This window comes from Oncorhynchus nerka, linkage group LG11, assembly GCF_034236695.1.
Source record: "Oncorhynchus nerka isolate Pitt River linkage group LG11, Oner_Uvic_2.0, whole genome shotgun sequence".
Classification (NCBI taxonomy): Eukaryota; Metazoa; Chordata; class Actinopteri; order Salmoniformes; family Salmonidae; genus Oncorhynchus; species Oncorhynchus nerka.
Genome location: NC_088406.1, coordinates 11,237,712 through 11,260,581, shown reverse-complemented (window position 1 = coordinate 11,260,581; position 22,870 = coordinate 11,237,712). Strand labels below are relative to the sequence as shown.

General features: G+C 48.1%; 2 protein-coding genes across 3 annotated transcripts in view; one reads left to right on the top strand and one right to left on the bottom strand.

Moving 5' to 3' along the window:
* dhx36 (DEAH (Asp-Glu-Ala-His) box polypeptide 36) overlaps positions 1–8,512 on the top strand; it is a 55,984-nt gene extending 47,472 nt beyond the window's left edge. Inside the window, exons 25-26 of one of the 2 annotated variants that reach the window (XM_065024214.1) lie at positions 6,875–7,219; positions 7,608–8,512. In XM_065024214.1, coding sequence (XP_064880286.1) covers positions 6,875–7,219; positions 7,608–7,865 — 603 coding nt within the window. In that variant the 3' untranslated portion in view covers positions 7,866–8,512. The other variant, XM_065024215.1, reaches the window with a different exon arrangement.
* Positions 8,513–14,784: 6,272 nt separating this feature from the next.
* LOC115115214 (rho guanine nucleotide exchange factor 26-like) overlaps positions 14,785–22,870 on the bottom strand; it is a 126,992-nt gene continuing 118,906 nt past the window's right edge. The window contains 3 exon segments of the mRNA XM_065024213.1: positions 14,785–16,164; positions 16,824–16,928; positions 18,591–18,661. Of these exon segments, the coding sequence (XP_064880285.1) occupies positions 16,022–16,164; positions 16,824–16,928; positions 18,591–18,661 (319 nt within the window). The 3' untranslated portion in view covers positions 14,785–16,021.

Below are 22,870 nucleotides of genomic sequence, written 5' to 3'. Positions count from 1 at the left end.
TTACCCATCACTCCACAAAAGTCACTGCCCTTACAGAGCAAGGGAAACAACTACTTCAAGGTCTCAGAGCGAGCGACGTCACCGATCGAAACGCTATTAGCACGCCCCCCCGCTAACTAGCTAGCCATTTCACAACGGTTACACCAGCCTAATCTCGGGAGTTGATAGGCTTGAAGTCATAAACAGCTCAATGCTTGAAGCACAGCGAAGAGCTGCTGGCAAACGCACAAAAGTGCTGTTTGAATAAATGCTTACGAGCCTGCTACTGCCTACCATCGCTCAGTCAAACTTCTCTATCAAATATCAAATCATAGACTTAATTATAACATAATAACACACAGAAATACGAGCCTTAGGTCATTAATATGGTCAAATCCGGAAGGTATCATTTCGAAAACAAAATGTTTATTCTTTCAGTGAAATACGGAACCGTTCCAGTCAAAATCAAAATAAAAACTCACTTTAGCTGGCGCGCTTCAGTCAATAATCCACCTGGTTTCCCTCCATTAAAATGCATACAAAATGATTCCCAAAAGTTACTAATAAACTTTTCCAAACAAGTCAAACAACGTTTATAATCAAACCTTAGGTACCCTAATACGTAAATAAACGATAAAATTTAAGACAGAATCGTTATTGTCTTTATCGGAGAAAAATACCAAAGAACGCGCTCTCATTCACGCGCTTGGAAACACTACAGCCAAAATGGGAGCGACACAAAAAACTAAACTTTCTGGCTAATTTTTCCAACAACCAGCCTGAAAATCTTTCTAAAGACCGTTGACATCTAGTGGAAGCCCTAGGAACTGCAATCTGGGAGGACTTCGCCTTATAATAAAAGTGAATACGCTGAATTATTTTGGGGAGGGGGGACAGGATGGTTTGTCCTCGGGGTTTTGCCTGCCATTTCAGTTCTGTTATACTGACAGACATTATTAGAAACTTTAGAGTGTTTTCTATCCAAATCTACCAATTATATGCAAATCCTCACTTCTGGGCCTGAGTAACAGGCAGTTTACTTTAGGCACGCTTTTCATCCGGACGTGAAAATATTGCCCCCTACCCAAGAGAGGTTAATCTGTCTACCTCTACTCTTTATGGTTGTGTGGTAAAATAGTTGTTATTTTGATTGTAAGATTGAGACTGGGTTTACGCTACACTTTTATGAACGGACAGACATTGCGTGACTACGGTCACTTGAGTTCACTGAACACTTTACTGGGCTGGACTCTTTTAGGCCCGAGGCACGGGACTTTTCTTGAGGAACCAGAGCTCGTTGTTTGTTACATTATTGTGTGTGTGTGATCATTTATGTTGGTAATACAATGCAAAATATGTTGTTTTGAAGTTATTTCCAATGTTTTAAGGGTTTATGAAAAGTGAATTTCCAGACTGACTTTTACATGAGTCGTTGGTGTGGACTTGACAGACCAGAAGGGACTCAATTCCCTCCCAAAACCAAAAAGAGAAATCAATATTTTCTCTGGTAGGCACAACCTACCCCTACAAACAATAACCACAAGACAAAACTTACAATACATACAGCATGCATACACCGTACAGCATGCATGCATACACAGCACAGCATGCATACACAGTACAGCATGCATACACAGCATGCATACAGTACAGCATGCATACACAGTACAGCATACACAGTACAGCAGCACAGCATGCATACACAGTACAGCATGCATGCATACACAGTACAGCATATGCATACACAGCAGTATAGCATGCATACACAGTACAGTGCATACACAGTACACAGCATGCATACACAGTACAGCATGCATGCATACACAGTACAGCATGCATGCATACACAGTACAGCATGCATACACAGTACAGCACAGCATGCATACACAGTACAGCACAGCATGCATACACAGTACAGCAGCATGCATACACAGTACAGCATGCATACACAGTACAGTACAGCATGCATACACAGCACAGCATGCATACACAGTACAGCATGCATGCATGCACAGTACAGTACAGCATGCATGCACAGTACAGTACAGCATGCATACACAGTACAGTACAGCACAGTACAGCACAGCATACACAGTACAGCATGCATACACAGTACAGCATGCATACACAGTACAGCATGCATACTGTTGCATACACAGTACAGCATGCATACACAACAGCATGCACACCATTTGCCACAAAGCATGAACCTTACAGAGATGGTTCACTCGAAAATCACTTTGTCAGTACTTTTTTTCCTATTGCAAATTAGTACCAATCTCTTGATATATGCATGCTCCTGATTCATGCAGTAGGCTACACACACCAGAGGGTGAGTGATAGATACTTCATCCTGATTCATGCAGTAGGATACACACACCAGAGGGTGAGTGATAGATACTTCATCCTGATTCATGCAGTAGGATACACACACCAGAGGGTGAGTGATATATACTTCATCCTGATTCATGCAGTAGGCTACACACACCAGAGGGTGAGTGATAGATACTTCATCCTGATTCATGCAGTAGGATACACACACCAGAGGGTGAGTGATATATACTTCATCCTGATTCATGCAGTAGGATACACACACCAGAGGGTGAGGGATATGGACTTGGATGGGTGGTTGTGAGTTCCACAGTGTTGTTTGTGACCGTTTCACTGAGTTGGCGGGTAAAAGGTTAACTCTGCTCCCATTTTTAGACTTGATTAATATTTGATTAAACCAGTGGCTTTCAACTCCCTCCCAAAGTCCCTGGCCCATCCAAGCTCCCGGGCAGTACCAGAGAAGAGGAACAGTCAATGCCAGCCTCTCTCTGTCCTCTCTACCCTGCCGCACTGAATGTTATCGGTTAGAGGAGGGTTGGGTTACTGACTACTGACTAAATGTGTTTTAGGAACTCAGTCGGGATCTCAACTTACTGTTGAGAGTTAGAATAGTAGAATAAACAAGGTGCAATTTAGAAATATGGTTGTGCCTCCTGAGTGGCACAAGGCATCGCAGTGCTAGCTGTGCCACTAGAGATCCTGGTTTGAGTCCAGGCTCTGTCGCAGCAGGCCGAGACCCGGGGGAGACCCATGGGGCGGCACACAATTGGCCCAGCGTCATCTGGGTTAGAGGAGGGTTTGGCCGGCAGGGATGTGCTTATCCCATCTCATGTGGCGCCTGGGCACAATGCACGCTAACACGGTCGCCAGGTACGGTGTTTCCTCCGACACATTGGTGCGGCTGGCTTCGGGATAAGCAGGCATTGTGTCAAGAAGCAGTTCGGCTTGGTTGGGTTGTGTTTCGGAGGAAGCACGGCTCTCGACCTTCGCCTCTCCCGAGTCCGTATGGGAGTGGCTGCGATGAGACAAGACTGTAACTACCAATTGGATACAAAAAAAAAAGGCAATATGGTTGTGCATCAGCAGTTTCTCTTCTTATGTCAGTCACTCAATCAGCTAACATCTTTTAGATTGTTAAGTTAGTCTAATGGCCAGCTATCTAAACTTGTAGTAATCATGGTCGAATTACCAACCAAAGGGGGGGCCCCATTGATTTTGTTAGTCTCTCTCACTCAGGTTTGCAATTTTTAACATGGCAAAATGTGTAGAATTGCATGAAATTAACTAATACTTCAGTATTTTCTCTCATTGTCAAGTGGGGACGCTACATTTTTGTGCTTAATGCCCCCAGAAGGCTAGGTCCGGCTCTTAATGCAGGTGTGGGTATGCAGACCTGCGAGGCACTGCGGCCCCTCATGAGTGGAGATTGTTTTGTGGCCCACACCCCCAGCAAAGTTGCCCATCCCTGTTAGATAGAGGTGCTTTTCTTTCTCGTCCGACTGTCTTTCTGGTCCGACTGTGAAAGGGAAACCTAGCCACGAGCTGTCCAGTGATGCGAGCCTACCAGACGAGCTAAATACCAACACTGAAACATGCATGAGAGTAATTCACATACCGCCCCAACAGATTCTCAGATGACGCCACCTCTATTGCACTCCACACTGCCCTTTCCCACCTGGACAAAAGGAACACCTACGTGAGAATAATGTTCATTGACTACAGCTCAGCGTATTCACCACACCATAGTGCCCTCAAAGCTTATCACTAAACAAAGAACCCTCGGACTAAACACCTCCCTTTGCAACTGGATCCTGGACTTCCTGACGGGCAGTCCCCGGGTGGTGAGGGTAGGCAACAACAAGTCTGCTAGACAACAACATGTCTGCCACTGTGACCCTCAAAATGTGGGACCCCGCAAGGGTGCGTGCTTGGTCCCCTCCTGTACTCTATGTACACCCGCCTCTGCGTAGCGTACAACACCATTGTTAAGTTTGCAGATGACACGACGGTGGTGGGCCTGATCACAGCCTACAGGGGAGGTCGTCAGACACCTGGCAGTGCTGATCGTGGACTGCAGGAAACGATGGGGCTGTAGTAGAGACGGTCGAGAGCTTTAAGTTCCTCTGTGTCCACATCACACATCAGAATCTATCATGGTCCACACACACCAACAGAGTTGTGAAGAGGGCAAGACGATGCCTCTCCCCCTCAGGGGGCTGAAAAGATTCAGCGTGGGCCCTGAGATCCTCAAAGTTCTCCAGCTGCACTGTGGTGGAAATGTAATATTCATTACATACTATACTGTTTAATTAGACACACTATGCTGTTTTTACTTAGCGCAATTCCTGCCGATCGTAAACACAGGTGGCCACATACTGCTGTTGCATCCAAGCAGCTCATACATCTGTACACTCAGATTCATACAAGACAAGCCTTTATCAGCAAAAATACTAACATATAACAATGGATAATTTTATGTGGGAAGTGCAGGGAAGAACAGAGAAATGGTGGATATCAGCTATCTTGGGCTACACCGACGAGCTCTTTTCCCAGGGCCTGTTTCTGCACATTTGCTAACTCTTACAAAGATACAAGGATATAGTTTCTATAAGAGGTTAGAGACAGCTCTGTTCATGAAGCTTTTCAACTCTGACTATTCTTAGTGATGGTTGATTGCTTCATTTTTGCTAATCTTATAATAAAATGTGTTGTTTGAAAGAATCTGCAATCACTCTTCCTATAGAATTTCTCTGACAGCACCATTGTGAGCTTCTTCATTGGCTGCATCACCGCTTGGTATGGCAACTGCTTGGCATCCGACTGCAAGGTGCTACAGGGGGTACATCACTGGGACCGAACTCCCTGCCATCCAGGGCCTATATACCAGGCGGTGTCAGAGGAAGGCCCTAACAATGATCAGACTCCAGCCACCCAAGTCATAGACTGTTCTCTCTCTGCTACTGTACCGAAGCTTAGTTAGTTCACCAATAGCTACACAGACTATCTGCATTTACCCTCTTTTACCACTATTTTGACCCATCACATACACTGCTGTTACTGTTTATCTATTGTGTTGTCTAGTCACTTTACCCCCTACCTATATGTACACATCTACCTCAATTACCTCATACCTATATGTACACATCTACCTCAATTACCTCATACCTATATGTACATATCTACCTCAATTACCTCATACCTATATGTACATATCTACCTCAATTACCTCATACCTATATGTACATATCTACCTCAATTACCTCATACCTATATGTACATATCTACCTCAATTACCTACCTATATGTACCTACCTCATGTACATATCTACCTCAATTACATTTAACATTACATTTAAGTCATTTATCTTATGTACATATCATCAGTGGAACCCACTTTACAATTACTAGGTCTTTTAAGGGGGGAGGGGAGAAGGATTACTTTATCCTATCTATATTCCTTAAAGTACTCCGGATGGTGATCTACTGTCAGGGAGTTTGTTCCACCATTGGGTGGAATTACCTCATACCTATATGTACACATCTACCTCAATTACCTCATACACCTGCACATTGACTCAGTACTGGTACCCCGTGTGTATATAGCCAAGTTATTACCTCATACCCCTGCAAATTGACTCAGTACTGGTACCCCGTTGATATAGCTCATACCCCTGCACATTTACTCAGTACTGGTACCCTGTATGTATATAGCCAAGTTATTACCTCATACCCGTGCAAATTGACTCAGTACTGGTGCCCCGTCTGTATCTAGCCAAGTTATTGCCTCATACCCCTGCACATTTACTCAGTACTGGTACCCCGTGTGTATCTAGCCAAGTTATTACCTCATACCCCTGCAAATTGACTCAGTACTGGTACCCCGTGTGTATATAGACAAGTTATTACCTCATACCCCTGCAAATTGATTCAGTACTGGTACACCGTGTGTATATAGACAAGTTATTACCTCATACCCCTGCGTGTATATAGCCAAGTTATTACCTCATACCCCTGCGTGTATATAGCCAAGTTATTACCTCATACCCCTGCGTGTATATAGACAAGTTATTGTTACTCATTGTGGATTTATTCCTTGTTATACATTTTTCTATGTGTTTTCTTTGTCTCTATTGTTGGGAAGGGTCCGTCACTGTTGGTTTTCACCTGTTATTAACCAAGCATGTGACAAACAAAATGATTTGATTTGTCTCCAGAGCTTCCTGTACGTGTGTGTGTGTGTGTGTTAATGCTGTATCCATGTCTGTCTCCAGATCTTCCTGTATGTGTGTGTGTGTGTGTGTGTTAATGCTCTATCCATGTCTGTCCCCAGATCTTCCTGTATGTGTGTGTGTTAATGCTGTATCCATGTCTGTCTCCAGATCTTCCTGTATGTGTGTGTGTGTGTGTTAATGCTGTATCCATGTCTGTCTCCAGATCTTCCTGTATGTGTGTGTGTGTGTGTGTGTTAATGTTCTATCCATGTCTGTCTCCAGATCTTCCTGTATGTGTGTGTGTGTGTGTGTGTGTGTGTGTGTGTTAATGCTGTATCCATGTCTGTCTCCAGATCTTCCTGTACGACTGTACGGAGGTGTCTCCGTTCTCCCTGCTGTTCTTTGGAGGTGACGTCACCATACAGATGGATCAGGACCAGGAGACCATCGCTGTGGACGACTGGATCGTCTTCCAGTCCCCCGCACGCATCGCTCACCTCGTCAAGGTACACACACACACACACACACACACACACACACACGCTGTGGACGACTGGATCGTCTTCCAGTCCCCCGCACGCATCGCTCACCTCGTCAAGGTACACACACACACACACACACACACACACACACACACCATCGCTGTGGACGACTGGATCGTCTTCCAGTCCCCCGCACGCATCGCTCACCTCGTCAAGGTACACACACACACACACACCATCGCTGTGGACGACTGGATCGTCTTCCAGTCCCCCGCACGCATCGCTCACCTCATCAAGGTACACACACACACACCATCGCTGTGGACGACTGGATCGTCTTACAGTCCCCCGCACGCATCGCTCACCTCATCAAGGTACACACACACACACCATCGCTGTGGACGACTGGATCGTGTTCCAGTCCCCCGCACGCATCGCTCACCTCGTCAAGGTACACGAACACACACACACACCATCGCTGTGGACGACTGGATCGTCTTCCAGTCCCCCGCACGCATCGTTCACCTCTTCAAGGTACACGAACACACACACACGCAAACAAACACACACCTGACCGTTTTTCCGTATCTACCTCTCTCTGTAGAATCTGAAGAAGGAGCTGGACTCTCTATTGGAAGAGAAGATCCGAAGCCCCGCCCCTGTGGACTGGAGCAACCGCCAATCCAAAGACTGTGCCGTCATCACAGCCATCATAGACCTCATCACCACCCAGGAGAGGCCCAACGTTAACGCGAGGAACACTGAGCCTAGAGGACGCCGCCAGTATCACAACAACGATGATGGTGACGAGTACGAGAACTGCTGCATCTCTTCTCAACCTAGAGAAAAGCTCAGGCCATAGAGATGGAAAGAGGTCTCCACTTTGTATCTATGCCATAATGGCGCTGCCCATGCTATCTCCGTTTGAATTAAGTGTCAAGCTAATGTTGGTGATTTACCGCCACTTGCAGAGCTGGAGTCTTAAACTAAATATTGTGTTATTTTGGCGATGAAGCTTAACACCATTTACCAACTAGGCAAACCAATTTGAAGACCATGGTCTGGTCATTGGCTGATCATTCCCATAGGAATCACCCACCCAGTTGACTACTTTTAAATGGTGGAAGCCCTCAATGTCCATGCTAAATTGTTTCCAAGTAGAGATCTCTATACATCTCAATGTCTTAGGCACATTTTCTATTGGATATGAGTCCAGTCAGGCAGGATGGTATGTGAAGAAAGAGTCCCCGAACACCAACTATTTGAATTTAATTCTATAATAAGCCTACTGGAAAAGGCTGAGCATGTATTTTTGCATTTGTTAAAAACAATTATGTGAAACTAAGTCGTATGGACTGCTGTTTTGTTGATATTGCTTGACATTCTCATGTTGTCAAATGGCCCACTTGGCTGATGAATGGTTAACTTGCCATTGTTTTCTTTTCAGTTTTTGTTCAAATATTTGAATCTTCTCCCTGAAGCTGAACCAATAAAGTTGACCTTATTGCAGTGTGACGTTAGTCTTTTCTAGTGAGGTGTGAAGTGGGAGAGATGAAGGCCTGGATTGGCATTATGGCGTGCTTGACATTTAAAGGTCATTTCTAACTGAGCCGACCATCTGCAGCATTTACCTTGAATGCCATCTCTTTACGAACGTGGAAATAGAGGCGATCGGATTTCAAGTTAAAAGATACGTTAGTAGTAGCTGTAATACATATTCCTGAATTGGGTCCTTGTTAAAATGTAACAGCCGTGATAGATGTTTCTTAGTTGTATAACGCAATGTACCATTTCTTTAACCCGGCAAGTCAGTTAAGAACAAATTCCTATTTTCAATGACGGCCTACCAGGGGAACAGTGGGTTAACTGCCTTGTTCAGGGGTAAAATGACAATATTTTTTATCTTGTCAGCCTGGGGATTCGATCTGGCAACCTTTACGGGACTAGTCCACTTTAACCGCTAGGCTACCTGCCTCCTCTAACCGCTAGGCTACTCTAACCGCTAGGCTACCTGCCTCCTCTAACCGCTAGGCTACTCTAACCGCTAGGCTACCTGCCTCCTCTAACCGCTAGGCTACCTGCCTCCTCTGGTACCTAAACCACATGAAATCCTACATTAAAGGGATTCTCTGGTAATTTTGTATACTTTTTAGCCAGTAGTCCTGAAAGTTGCCCCACGTGCCAAAAGTGGTCCCCGAAAATGGATAATTACATGTGCACCGTGTGATTCTTGCTCACATGGCTCAGCTCACAAGGCGAGGGGCTGAATCTCATTGGCTAGAACTCAAATCGCTAGGGGGCTGGCCCACGTGGGGGGAAATGGCACATCTTCCAGAAAAGTCTCTTTCAAACTAGGGATTTTGTGGCTGAGGTAAAACAGTAATTCTGCTCATAGATGATGCATGTGTGAACTACACATTGACACATCCTAGTCCTAATACTAGTCGCCAAAGTACCGGAGCATGTCTTTAATAGAATCCATTTGTGTTATCTTGATATTTATGTATCCATCGGTCTAATCTCTTAACAGGAGGTACAGTTACAGCAGGAGTAAAGTTTGACTTCACTGAATGTTACCAATTAAAACCAAACCCATTCTCTCTCTCGGACTGGTCCTGAGTCATATAACAGAGGTCTGTTCCCCAGTCCCCAGCCATAACAGAGGTCTGTTCCCCAGTCATAACAGAGGTCTGTTCCCCAGTCATAACAGAGGTCTGTTCCCCAGTCATAACAGAGGTCTGTTCCCCAGTCATAACAGAGGTCTGTTCCCCAGCCACAACAGAGGTCTGTTCCCCAGTCCCCAGCCATAAGAGGTCTGTTCCCCAGCCATAACAGAGGTCTGTTCCCCGGTCCCCAGCCATAACAGAGGTCTGTTCCCCGGTCCCCAGCCATAACAGAGGTCTGTTCCCCAGCCATAACAGAGGTCTGTTCCCCAGCCATAACAGAGGTCTGTTCCCCGGTCCCCAGCCATAACAGAGGTCTGTTCCCCAGTCCCCAGCCATAACAGAGGTCTGTTCCCCAGCCATAACAGAGGTCTGTTCCCCAGCCATAACAGAGGTCTGTTCCCCAGCCATAACAGAGGTCTGTTCCCCAGCCATAACAGAGGTCTGTTCCCCAGTCCCCAGTCATAACAGAGGTCTGTTCCCCAGTCCCCAGTCATAACAGAGGTCTGTTCCCCAGTCCCCAGCCATAACAGAGGTCTGTTCCCCAGTCCCCAGCCATAACAGAGGTCTGTTCCCCAGTCATAACAGAGGTCTGTTCCCCAGTCATAACAGAGGTCTGTTCCCCAGTCCCCAGTCATAACAGATCTGTTCTGTTGTTCCCCAGCCATAACAGAGGTCTGTTCCCCAGCCATAACAGAGGTCTGTTCCCCAGCCATAACAGATGTCTGTTCCCCAGCCATAACAGATGTCTGTTCCCCAGCCATAACAGATGTCTGTTCCCCAGCCATAACAGATGTCTGTTCCCTAGCCATAACAGAGGTCTGTTCCCCAGTCCCCAGCCATAACAGAGGTCTGTTCCCCAGTCATAACAGAGGTCTGTTCCCCAGTCCCCAGTCATAACAGAGGTCTGTTCCCCAGCCATAACAGATGTCTGTTCCCCAGCCATAACAGATGTCTGTTCCCCAGCCATAACAGATGTCTGTTCCCCAGCCATAACAGATGTCTGTTCCCCAGCCATAACAGATGTCTGTTCCCTAGCCATAACAGAGGTCTGTTCCCCAGTCCCCAGCCATAACAGAGGTCTGTTCCCCAGTCATAACAGGTCTGTTCCCCAGTCATAACAGAGGTCTGTTCCCCAGCCATAACAGAGGTCTGTTCCCTAGCCATAACAGAGGTCTGTTCCCCAGTCCCCAGCCATAACAGAGGTCTGTTCCCCAGTCATAACAGGTCTGTTCCCCAGTCATAACAGAGGTCTGTTCCCCAGCCATAACAGAGGTCTGTTCCCCAGCCATAACAGAGGTCTGTTCCCCAGCCATAACAGAGGTCTCTGTTCCCTGTTCCCAGTCCCCATAACAGAGGTCTGTTCCCCAGCCATAACAGAGGTCTGTTCCCCAGCCATAACAGAGGTCTGTTCCCCAGCCATAACAGAGGTCTGTTCCCCAGCCATAACAGAGGTCTGTTCCCCAGCCATAACAGATGTCTGTTCCCCAGCCATAACAGATGTCTGTTCCCTAGCCATAACAGAGGTCTGTTCCCCAGTCCCCAGCCATAACAGAGGTCTGTTCCCCCCCAGTCATAACAGAGGTCTGTTCCCAGCCATAACAGATGTCTGTTCCCCAGCCATAACAGATGTCTGTTCCCCAGTAACAGAGGTCTGTTCCCAGTCAGCCATAACAGATGTCTGTCTGTTCTGTTCCCCAGCCATAACAGATGTCTGTTCCCCAGCCATAACAGATGTCTGTTCCCCAGCCATAACAGAGGTCTGTTCCCAGTTCCCCAGCCATAACAGAGGTCTGTTCCCCAGTCATAACAGAGGTCTGTTCCCCAGTCATAACAGGTCTGTTCCCCAGTCATAACAGAGGTCTGTTCCCCAGTCATAACAGAGGTCTGTTCCCCAGCCATAACAGAGGTCTGTTCCCAGCCATAACAGAGGTCTGTTCCCCAGCCATAACAGAGGTCTGTTCCCCAGTCCATAACAGAGGTCTGATTCCCCAGCCATAACAGAGGTCTGTTCCCCAGTCCCCAGCCATAACAGAGGTCTGTTCCCCAGTCATAACAGAGGTCTGTTCCCCAGCCATAACAGATGTCTGTTCCCCAGCCATAACAGATGTCTGTTCCCCAGCCATAACAGATGTCTGTTCCCTAGCCATAACAGAGGTCTGTTCCCCAGTCCCCAGCCATAACAGAGGTCTGTTCCCCAGTCATAACAGAGGTCTGTTCCCCAGTCATAACAGAGGTCTGTTCCCCAGCCATAACAGAGGTCTGTTCCCCAGCCATAACAGAGGTCTGTTCCCCAGTCATAAGAGGTCTGTTCCCCAGTCATAAGAGGTCTGTTCCCCAGTCATAAGAGGTCTGTTCCCCAGTCATAAGAGGTCTGTTCCCCAGCCATAACAGAGGTCTGTTCCCCAGCCATAACAGAGGTCTGTTCCCCAGTCATAACAGAGGTCTGTTCCCCAGCCACAACAGAGGTCTGTTCCCCAGTCATAACAGAGGTCTGTTCCCCAGTCATAACAGAGGTCTGTTCCCCAGCCACAACAGAGGTCTGTTCCCCAGTCCCCAGCCATAACAGAGGTCTGTTCCCCAGTCATAACAGAGGTCTGTTCCCCAGTCCCCAGCCATAACAGAGGTCTGTTCCCCAGCCATAACAGAGGTCTGTTCCCCAGTCATAACAGAGGTCTGTTCCCCAGTCATAACAGAGGTCTGTTCCCCAGTCATAACAGAGGTCTGTTCCCCAGTCATAACAGAGGTCTGTTCCCCAGTCCCCAGTCATAACAGAGGTCTGTTCCCCAGTCATAACAGAGGTCTGTTCCCCAGTCCCCAGCCATAACAGAGGTCTGTTCCCCAGTCATAACAGAGGTCTGTTCCCCAGCCATAATAGATGTCTGTTCCCCAGTCATAACAGAGGTCTGTTCCCCAGTCATAACAGAGGTCTGTTCCCCAGCCATAACAGAGGTCTGTTCCCCAGTCATAACAGAGGTCTGTTCCCCAGTCCCCAGCCATAACAGAGGTCTGTTCCCCAGCCATAACAGAGGTCTGTTCCCCAGCCATAACAGAGGTCTGTTCCCCAGCCATAACAGAGGTCTGTTCCCCAGCCATAACAGAGGTCTGTTCCCCAGCCATAACAGATGTCTGTTCCCTAGCCATAACAGAGGTCTGTTCCCCAGTCCCCAGCCATAACAGAGGTCTGTTCCCCAGTCCCCAGTCATAACAGAGGTCTGTTCCCCAGCCATAACAGAGGTCTGTTCCCCAGCCATAATAGATGTCTGTTCCCCAGTCATAACAGAGGTCTGTTCCCCAGTCATAACAGAGGTCTGTTCCCCAGTCATAACAGAGGTCTGTTCCCCAGTCATAACAGAGGTCTGTTCCCCAGTCCCCAGCCATAACAGAGGTCTGTTCCCCAGTCATAACAGAGGTCTGTTCCCCAGTCATAATAGATGTCTGTTCCCCAGTCATAACAGAGGTCTGTTCCCCAGTCATAACAGAGGTCTGTTCCCCAGCCATAACAGAGGTCTGTTCCCCAGTCATAACAGAGGTCTGTTCCCCAGTCCCCAGTCATAACAGAGGTCTGTTCCCCAGCCATAACAGAGGTCTGTTCCCCAGCCATAACAGAGGTCTGTTCCCCAGCCATAACAGAGGTCTGTTCCCCAGCCATAACAGAGGTCTGTTCCCCAGCCATAACAGAGGTCTGTTCCCCAGCCATAACAGAGGTCTGTTCCCCAGCCATAACAGAGGTCTGTTCCCCAGCCATAACAGATGTCTGTTCCCTAGCCATAACAGAGGTCTGTTCCCCAGTCCCCAGCCATAACAGAGGTCTGTTCCCCAGTCCCCAGTCATAACAGAGGTCTGTTCCCCAGCCATAACAGATGTCTGTTCCCCAGCCATAACAGATGTCTGTTCCCCAGCCATAACAGATGTCTGTTCCCTAGCCATAACAGAGGTCTGTTCCCCAGTCCCCAGCCATAACAGAGGTCTGTTCCCCAGTCATAACAGAGGTCTGTTCCCCAGTCATAACAGAGGTCTGTTCCCCAGTCATAACAGAGGTCTGTTCCCCAGTCATAACAGAGGTCTGTTCCCCAGTCATAACAGAGGTCTGTTCCCCAGCCATAACAGAGGTCTGTTCCCCAGCCATAACAGAGGTCTGTTCCCCAGTCATAAGAGGTCTGTTCCCCAGTCATAAGAGGTCTGTTCCCCAGTCATAAGAGGTCTGTTCCCCAGTCATAAGAGGTCTGTTCCCCAGCCATAACAGAGGTCTGTTCCCCAGCCATAACAGAGGTCTGTTCCCCAGTCATAACAGAGGTCTGTTCCCCAAAACAGAGGTCTGTTCCCCAGTCATAACAGTCTGTTCCCCAGTCATAACAGAGGTTTATTAACAGAGTCTGTTCCCAGTCCCCAATATCTAACAGAGGTCTGTCCCTGCAGTCATAACAGAGGTCTGTTCCCCAGTCCCCAGCCATAACAGAGTCTGTTCCCCAGCCATAATTAATCATAACAGAGGTTTTCCCCAGTCAAACAGAGGTCTGTTCCCCAGTCATAACAGAGGTCTGTTCCCCAGTCATAACAGAGGTCTGTTCCCCAGTCATAACAGAGGTCTGTTCCCCAGTCATAACAGAGGTCTGTTCCCAGTCATAACAGAGGTCTGTTCCCAGTCATAACAGAGGTCTGTTCCCCAGTCATAAACTCTGTTCCCCAGTCCCCAGCCATAACAGATGTCTGTTCCCAGTGAGGTCTGTTCCCAGTCATACAGAACTTTTTTTTTGGTCAGAGGTCTGTTCCCCAGTCCCCAGCCATAACAGTGGTCTGTTCCCCAGTCAGACCAGATAACAGAGGTCTGTTCCCCAGTAACAGAGGTCTGTTCCCAGTCATAACAGAGGTCTGTTCCCCAGTCATAACAGAGGTCTGTTCCCCAGTCATAACAGAGGTCTGTTCCCTAGTCATAACAGAGGTCTGTTCCCCGGTCCCCTAAATTCACTGAGCCATTCAAAAATTCATCAGCATTCTGAAAGAAAACAGATTGTAAATACAACAAATACAACATAGAACAAGAGTTAGATCAAATATCTAAATGACATCATCTGCATTATAAATCTATAGCTGTGTGAAGTTATTAGTTACTGGGTTAAATGTGTGTCATCACAGTTTATCCCTGAGTGCAAATTAAACTTTTTTTTTGTCTGGGTCAGACCAGATGTAGAGTAGTGGTCTGGGTCAGACCAGATGTAGAGTAGTGGTCTGGGTCAGACCAGATGTAGAGTAGTGGTCTGGTTTGATGAACGGTGTTGCAGCAGGAAGCTGATCAGGCCATTCTTTGTTTCCCTTAGCAATGTAAGACAACATTACACACTTAACAGATGAATCACGTCCGGACGATCATGTTGAAACCTTGGCTTTTTCCAGTTTTAGTCTAGAAATGATCCATTTATTTGGCCATTTTGGACCGTCGTCACATTCAGTTACATTACAAAAGGCCTCCTAGCCACACACAGACAAGTCTAACGTAAAGTGTCATTTGTGTGTCTACAATGAGCCTCTTCCCCAACAGTCTCATCACACACTATAACCTGACCACAGAGCAGAAGTGAAACTGACCTGTCCCATCACAACAACCTGGCACTTTAAAAAGCATGACAGAAAATATACTAATATAAATCTTAGTTATGTAGTACAGAAAGTAAGCTTCATTCCTGGGGAGTCTTTCAGAAGGAAATTAAATGAATACATGTTATATTAGTTGTAATCTACTGTTATTATAGGTTGACCAATCCACGTGGCAGTTTTAAACTTTGACCCCAGCACGTTCTGTGTGCGCGTGTGTCCAAGTGGGATGTCCTTCGGGGCCAAAAAGCAGTCACACGGGCAGTGGTTGGACAGTCTTCCATCAGTGGGAGGAGTCAAAGTGGTGTTGACAGGTCATAGGGTCAAACTTCCTTACCATAGAGATTGGTAGAAGATGGAGAATGTTACACTGCATGGGTAACAATCTCTGGACCCCAAACCCATTCTAATAGATGCAGTCAGCTGGCATACCTGTGTCTGTTGACCACAGAGAGATTCTATTGGTGCATTAAGTGGCAGTCAGCACTCTCATTGGTTGATAGTGCTTGAAGGCGGCTCATTGGTGTATTCAGTCGCTGGCAGAAAGATCTCACACATTGCTCTGTTGACCAAGGAGACTTTCTATTGGTGTGTTCAGTGGAGGGCTGTTGCTGGCATAAAGCTCGCTCATTGGTGTGTCTGATTGAAGGCAGGTCACTGGTGTATTTAGTGGGTGGAGCCTGCAGTTCCAGCTCACTCATTGGTGTGTCTGATTGAAGGCAGGTCACTGGTGTATTTAGTGGGTGGAGCCTGCAGTTCCAGCTCACACATTGGTTTCCAGCCCCTGGAGGCGGTCCATCCTCTGCACGTTGCGCTCAATAGTGGCCTGGCACATGATTGGTTCAGCACATGCTGACAGGAACCAACCCCTCTCGCCATCACGGAGTCGCTCACCCTCATACCAGCCTGAAAGAGAGACACACACCACTCTATATTCCTTTATTTACCCTTCAGAAAATCACTTTACAGGGCTGGAGAAAATAGTTTCCTCTTCAAAGCAGGAAGTGAGCTCTCAGCCCGCTGTTGGACTCTTAAATGACATCTGTTTGATGCTCTATTCTGTCTGTGTTAGGATGCCCTTTCACATAAAAGAGATGGTTGCCATGGAGACACAAAGGGAAATGACCTTTCACCTTAAGAGTGTGACTGTGTATACGCATCATCAAACACCTCTGGTCAGAAACTACACGGATACATCTCTTTCAATGATCCCCCAAGGAGGAGAAAAATAGACAGAGAGAGAGAGGTAAGAGAGAGAGAGAGGTAAGAGAGAGAGAGAGAGAGAGAGAGAGAGAGGGGTAAGAGAGAGAGAGAGGGAGACGGAGAGAGAGAGAGAGAGAGAGAGAGAGGGGTAAGAGAGAGAGAGAGAGAGAGGGGTAAGAGAGAGAGAGAGAGAGAGAGAGACGGAGAGAGAGCAAGAGAGAGAGAGCAAGAGAGAGAGAGAGCAAGAGAGAGAGGGGGGTAAGAGAGAGAGAGAGGAGACGGAGAGAGGGGGAGACGGAGAGAGAGCAAGAGAGAGAGAGAGAAGAGAGAGAGAGAGAGAGAGAGAGAGAGTTATACCGTACCATCCTCCACAGTCTGTGACACCAGGACCACGTCAGCCACCTGCAGTGACAGCTCATCAGGCTGCTTGGCTGTGTACGTCCTCGTCACCTCCACCTGCATGGCATCTGGGACAACACAAACACAACAGAGTTTTACATTCTAACCCTGGGCCAATACAGACACAAAACAGAGTTTTACACTCTATCCCTGGGCCAATACAGACACAACACAGAGTTTTACACTCTAACCCTGGGCCAATACAGACACAAAACAGAGTTTTACACTATAACCCTGGGTCAATACAGACACAACACAGAGTTTTACACTCTAACCCTGGGCCAATACAGACACAACACAGAGTTTTACACTCTAACCCTGGGCCAATACAGACACAAAACAGAGTTTTACACTATAACCCTGGGCCAATACAGACACAACACAGAGTTTTTACACTCTAACCCTTTTACACTATAACCCTGGGCCAATACAGACACAACACAGAGTTTTACACTCTAACCCTGGGCCAATACAGACACAACACAGAGTTTTACATTCCCTAACCCTGGGCCAATACAGACACAACACAGAGTTTTACATTCTAACCCTGGGCCAATACAGACACAACACAGAGTTTTACACTCTAACCCTGGGCCAATACAGACACAACACAGAGTTTTACACTCTAACCCTGGGCCAATACAGACACAACACAGAGTTTTACACTATAACCCTGGGCCAATACAGACACAACACAGAGTTTTACATTCTAACCCTGGGCCAATACAGACACAACACAGAGTTTTACATTCTAACCCTGGGCCAATACAGACACAACACAGAGTTTTACATTAACCCTGGGCCAATACAGACACAACTTTTACATTCTAACCCTGGGCCAATACAGACACAACACAGAGTTTACACTGGGAACAGCTGTTCCTGCAGACTTCCAGTCATTGTGCTAACACTAGTTAGCATTGGCTCACGAAAGTACCTGTAACTTCCTTCATATTGGATGCAGATACATAAACATGGCATCAATGTGTTCATCTGACTCTGGGGAAGTAGATAAAGAACCTTATAGCCCAAAATCCAGAAGTATCCCTTTAAGGACTGATTTATACCTGGAATGAATGATCAGATGACAGAAAAGCAGCAGTATTCCAGACCTAGAGGCTTGGATGTGAATAGCCCTGTCCTACTGTAGACGCCCCCAGACCCCTCAAAGACAGACTGTCCTCTCTGCTACCGGAGCACCAAGTCTAGGACCAAAAGGCTTTTCAACAGCTTTTACCCCCGAGCCATAAGACTGCTGAACAGGTAACCAAATGGTTACCCAGACTATTTGCATTGTGTGCCTCCCCAACCCCTCTTTTACGCTGCTGCTACTCTCTGTTTATCATATATGCATAGTCACTTTAACTATACATTCATGTACATACTACCTCAATTGGGCCGACTAACCGGTGCCTGTATTTAGCCTCGCTACTGTTATTTTTCACTGTTGTTTTTAATTCTTTACTTATCTATTGTTCACCTAATACCTATTTTTTTACATAAAGATTGCACTGTTGGTTAGGGCCTGTAAGTAAGCATTTCACTGTGAGGTCTACACCTGTTGTGTTCGGCGCACGTGAAAAATAAACTTTGATTTGACACAGTGATTGGGAGACAGTTCTACTACTCCACCACCAGGTGGTGCTGTGTGTGTACATGTGAGTTCCACTGACCAGCCATGTTTGATAGTGCTGTCTGAGTGAAGGTTGTGTGTGTGGTGCTGAACTCACTGGTTCGGTCTTGGTTCTTCTCGTCATTGCTGCTCTGGCCCAGAGCACTGATCCAGCGAGCACGCTCATTCCTGTTGGACAGACAAACAACATCATTTTACAACACTTTTCAACACTTTTCCTCTTACATATTAATGAGTAATTTAGCACCATAACAACATAGAAAGTCATATGGTCGACATGGAGGTTTATAATATCACTGCAGTCTTGCAGGAAAAAACACAACTTCAGTTTGCCTTTCCGCTAGCTGATCGTATCAACACACCCTGTTTCAGGAAACAGCATCACACCACGACCTCCCAGCATCACACCACGACCTCCCAGCATCACACCACGCCCTCCCAGCATCACACCACGACCTCCCAGCATCACACCACGACCTCCCAGCACCACACTACGACCTCCCAGCATCACACCACGACCTCCCAGCACCACACCACGACCTCACAGCATCACACCACGACTTCCCAGCATCACACCACGACCTCACAGCATCACACCACGACCTCACAGCATCACACCACGACCTCACAGCACCACACCACGACCTCACAGCACCACACCACGACCTCACAGCATCACACCACGACCTCACAGCACCACACCACGACCTCACAGCATCACACCACGACCTCACAGCATCACACCACGACCTCACAGCATCACACCACGACCTCACAGCACCACACCACGACCTCACAGCATCACAAACAACAACGACCACACAGCATCACAAACAAGAACGACCACACAGCATCGCAAACAACAACCACCTCACAGCATCAGACCACAACCACCTCACAGCATCAGACCACAACCACTTCACAGCATCAGACAACAACGACCACACACAGCATCACAAACAACGACCACACACAGCATCGCACACAACAACGACCACACAGCATCGCACACAACAACGACCACACAGCATCGCAAACAACAACCACCTCACAGCATCAGACCACAACCACCTCACAGCATCAGACAACAACCACCTCACAGCATCAGACAACAACCACCTCACAGCATCAGATAACAACCACCAGCATCACAGCATCAGACCACAACCACCTCACAGCATCAGACAACAACCACCTCACAGCATCAGACCACAACCACCTCACAGCATCAGACCACAACCACCTCACAGCATCAGACCACAACCACCTCACAGCATCAGACCACAACCACCTCACAGCATCAGACCACAACCACCTCACAGCATCAGACAACAACCACCTCACAGCATCAGACCACAACCACCTCACAGCATCAGACAACAACCACCTCACAGCATCAGACAACAACCACCTCACAGCATCAGACCACAACCACCTCACAGCATCAGATAACACCTCACAGCATCAGACCACAACCACCTCACAGCATCAGACCACAACCACCTCACAGCATCAGAGAACAACCACCACCTCACAGCATCAGACCACAACCACCTCACAGCATCAGACAACAACCACCTCACAGCATCAGACCACAACCACCTCACAGCATCAGACAACAACCACCTCACAGCATCAGACCACAACCACCTCACAGCATCAGACCACAACCACCTCACAGCATCAGACCACAACCACCTCACAGCATCAGATAACAACCACCTCACAGCATCAGAGAACAACCACCTCACAGCATCAGACCACAACCACCTCACAGCATCAGACCACAACCAGCCTCACAGCATCAGACCACAACCACCTCACAGCATCAGAGAACAACCACCTCACAGCATCACAAACAACAGCCTCACAGCATCGCAAAGCTAATAACAAAGTAGTGGACTGATGACACCCCTCTCATTATGTCCTTTGTTTCTGATTCAATTCACTTAGAATAAGATGACCAACAGTCAGTCATGGTTGTTGAAACACACAATACACAGCGAGGAAGTCAATACACCCCACACTATCCACAGCGAGGAAGTCAATACACCCCATACTATCCACAGAGAGGAAGTCAATACACCCCACACTATCCACAGAGAGGAAGTCAATACACCCCACACTATCCACAGAGAGGAAGTCAATACACCCCACACTATACACAGACAGGAAGTCAATACACCCCACACTATACACAGAGAGGAAGTCAATACACCCCATACTATCCACAGACAGGAAGTCAATACACCCCACACTATCCACAGAGAGGAAGTCAATACACCCCACATTATACACAGACAGGAAGTCAATACACCCCATACTATCCACATAGAGGAAGTCAATACACCCCATACTATCCACAGAGAGGAAGTCAATACACCCCACACTATCCACAGAGAGGAAGTCAATACACCCCACACTATACACAGAGAGGAAGTCAATACACCCCACACTATACACAGAGAGGAAGTCAATACACCCCACACTATACACAGAGAGGAAGTCAATACACCCCATACTATCCACAGACAGGAAGTCAATACACCCCACACTATCCACAGAGAGGAAGTCAATACACCCCACACTATCCACAGAGAGGAAGTCAATACACCCCACACTATCCACAGAGAGGAAGTAAATACACCCCACACTATACACAGAGAGGAAGTCAATACACCCCACACTATCCACAGAGAGGAAGTCAATACACCCCACACTATACACAGACAGGAAGAAAACAGCTTTATTAGTCCACTAAGGGAGAAATGTGCATGTTGTTATCCCTCTCTCACGCCCCTCTCCCTCCCAGCCCTCTCACGCCCCTCTCCCTCCCAGCCCTCTCACGCCCCTCTCCCGCCCAGCCCTCTCATCCCCCTCTCCCTCCCACCCCTCTCCCTCCCAGCCCTCTCACGCCCCTCTCCCTCCCAGTCATCTCCCGCCCCTCTCCCTCCCAGTCATCTCACCCCTTCCCTCCCAGTCATCTCACCCCCTTCCCTCCTAGTCATCTCACCCCCTTCCCTCCCAATCATCTCACCCCCTTCCCTCCCAGTCATCTCACCCCCTTCCCTCCCAGTCATCTCACCCCTTTCCCTCCCAGCTCTCTCACCCCCTTCCCTCCCAGCCCTCTCACCCCCTTCCCTCCCAGTCATCTCCCGTCCCTCTCCCTCCCAGTCCTCTCCCTCCCAGTCATCTCACCCCCTTCCCTCCCAATCATCTCACCCCTTCCCTCCCAATCATCTCACCCCTTCCCTCCCAATCATCTCACCCCCTTCCCTCCCAATCATCTCACCCCCTTCCCTCCCAATCATCTCACCCCTTCCCTCCCAATCATCTCACCCCCTTCCCTCCCAATCATCTCACCCCCTTCCTCCCAGCCCTCTCACCCCCTTCCTCCCAGTCACCTCACCCCCTTCCCTCCCAGTCATCTCACCCCTTCCCTCCCAGCCATCTCACCCCCTTCCCTCCCAATCATCTCACCCCCTTCCCTCCCAGTCCTCTCCCACCCCTTCCCTCCCAGCCCTCTCACCCCCTTCCCTCCCAGTCCTCTCCCACCCCCTTCCCTCCCAGTCCTCTCCCTCCCAGCCCTCTCACCCCCTTCCCTCCCAGTCATCTCCCACCCCTCTCCCTCCCAGTCCTTGTCCGTGAGAGAGAGAGAGGGAGAACAGAGGTGTTTTGATTCAGTTGAACAGGGACAGAGGCTAATTCACAGGAAAGGAACAGAGTAGCTTTTGATTTGTGTCTCTGGTGAATGGGAGGAGGGACACGGGTCAGGTTTCACCAGGTAACTCTACCTGCCACCTCACCTGCCCACACCAAGGAGGGAAAGAAAAGACCGATTTAGAGAAAGGAAGAAAGAATGAAAGAAAGAGACGAAAAAAAGGTAGAATATAGTGATTCATAGAGAAAGTGAGCTAGATTGACGGATGGAGAGAAAAGGCCTGTGTGGGATGAGACTGAAACATAACAGGAGGGAGATGGGATAGAGGGGTACAGTCTCTGTCTCGCCCCTTCACAGTCAGCCAGGACCAGTCTCTGTCTCGCCCCTTCACAGTCAGCCAGGACCAGTCTCTGTCTTCACCCTTCACAGTCAGCCAGGACCAGTCTCTGTCTTCACCCTTCACAGTCAGCCAGGACCAGTCTCTGTCTTCACCCTTCACAGTCAGCCAGGACCAGTCTCTGTCTTCACCCTTCACAGTCAGCCAGGACCAGTCTCTGTCTCACCCCTTCACAGCCAGCCAGGACCAGTCTCTGTCTCACCCCTTCACCCTGCACAGCCAGGACCAGGACCAGTCTCTGTCTCACCCCTTCACAGTCAGCCAGGACCAGTCTCTGTCTCACCCCTTCACCCTGCACAGCCAGGACCAGGACCAGTCT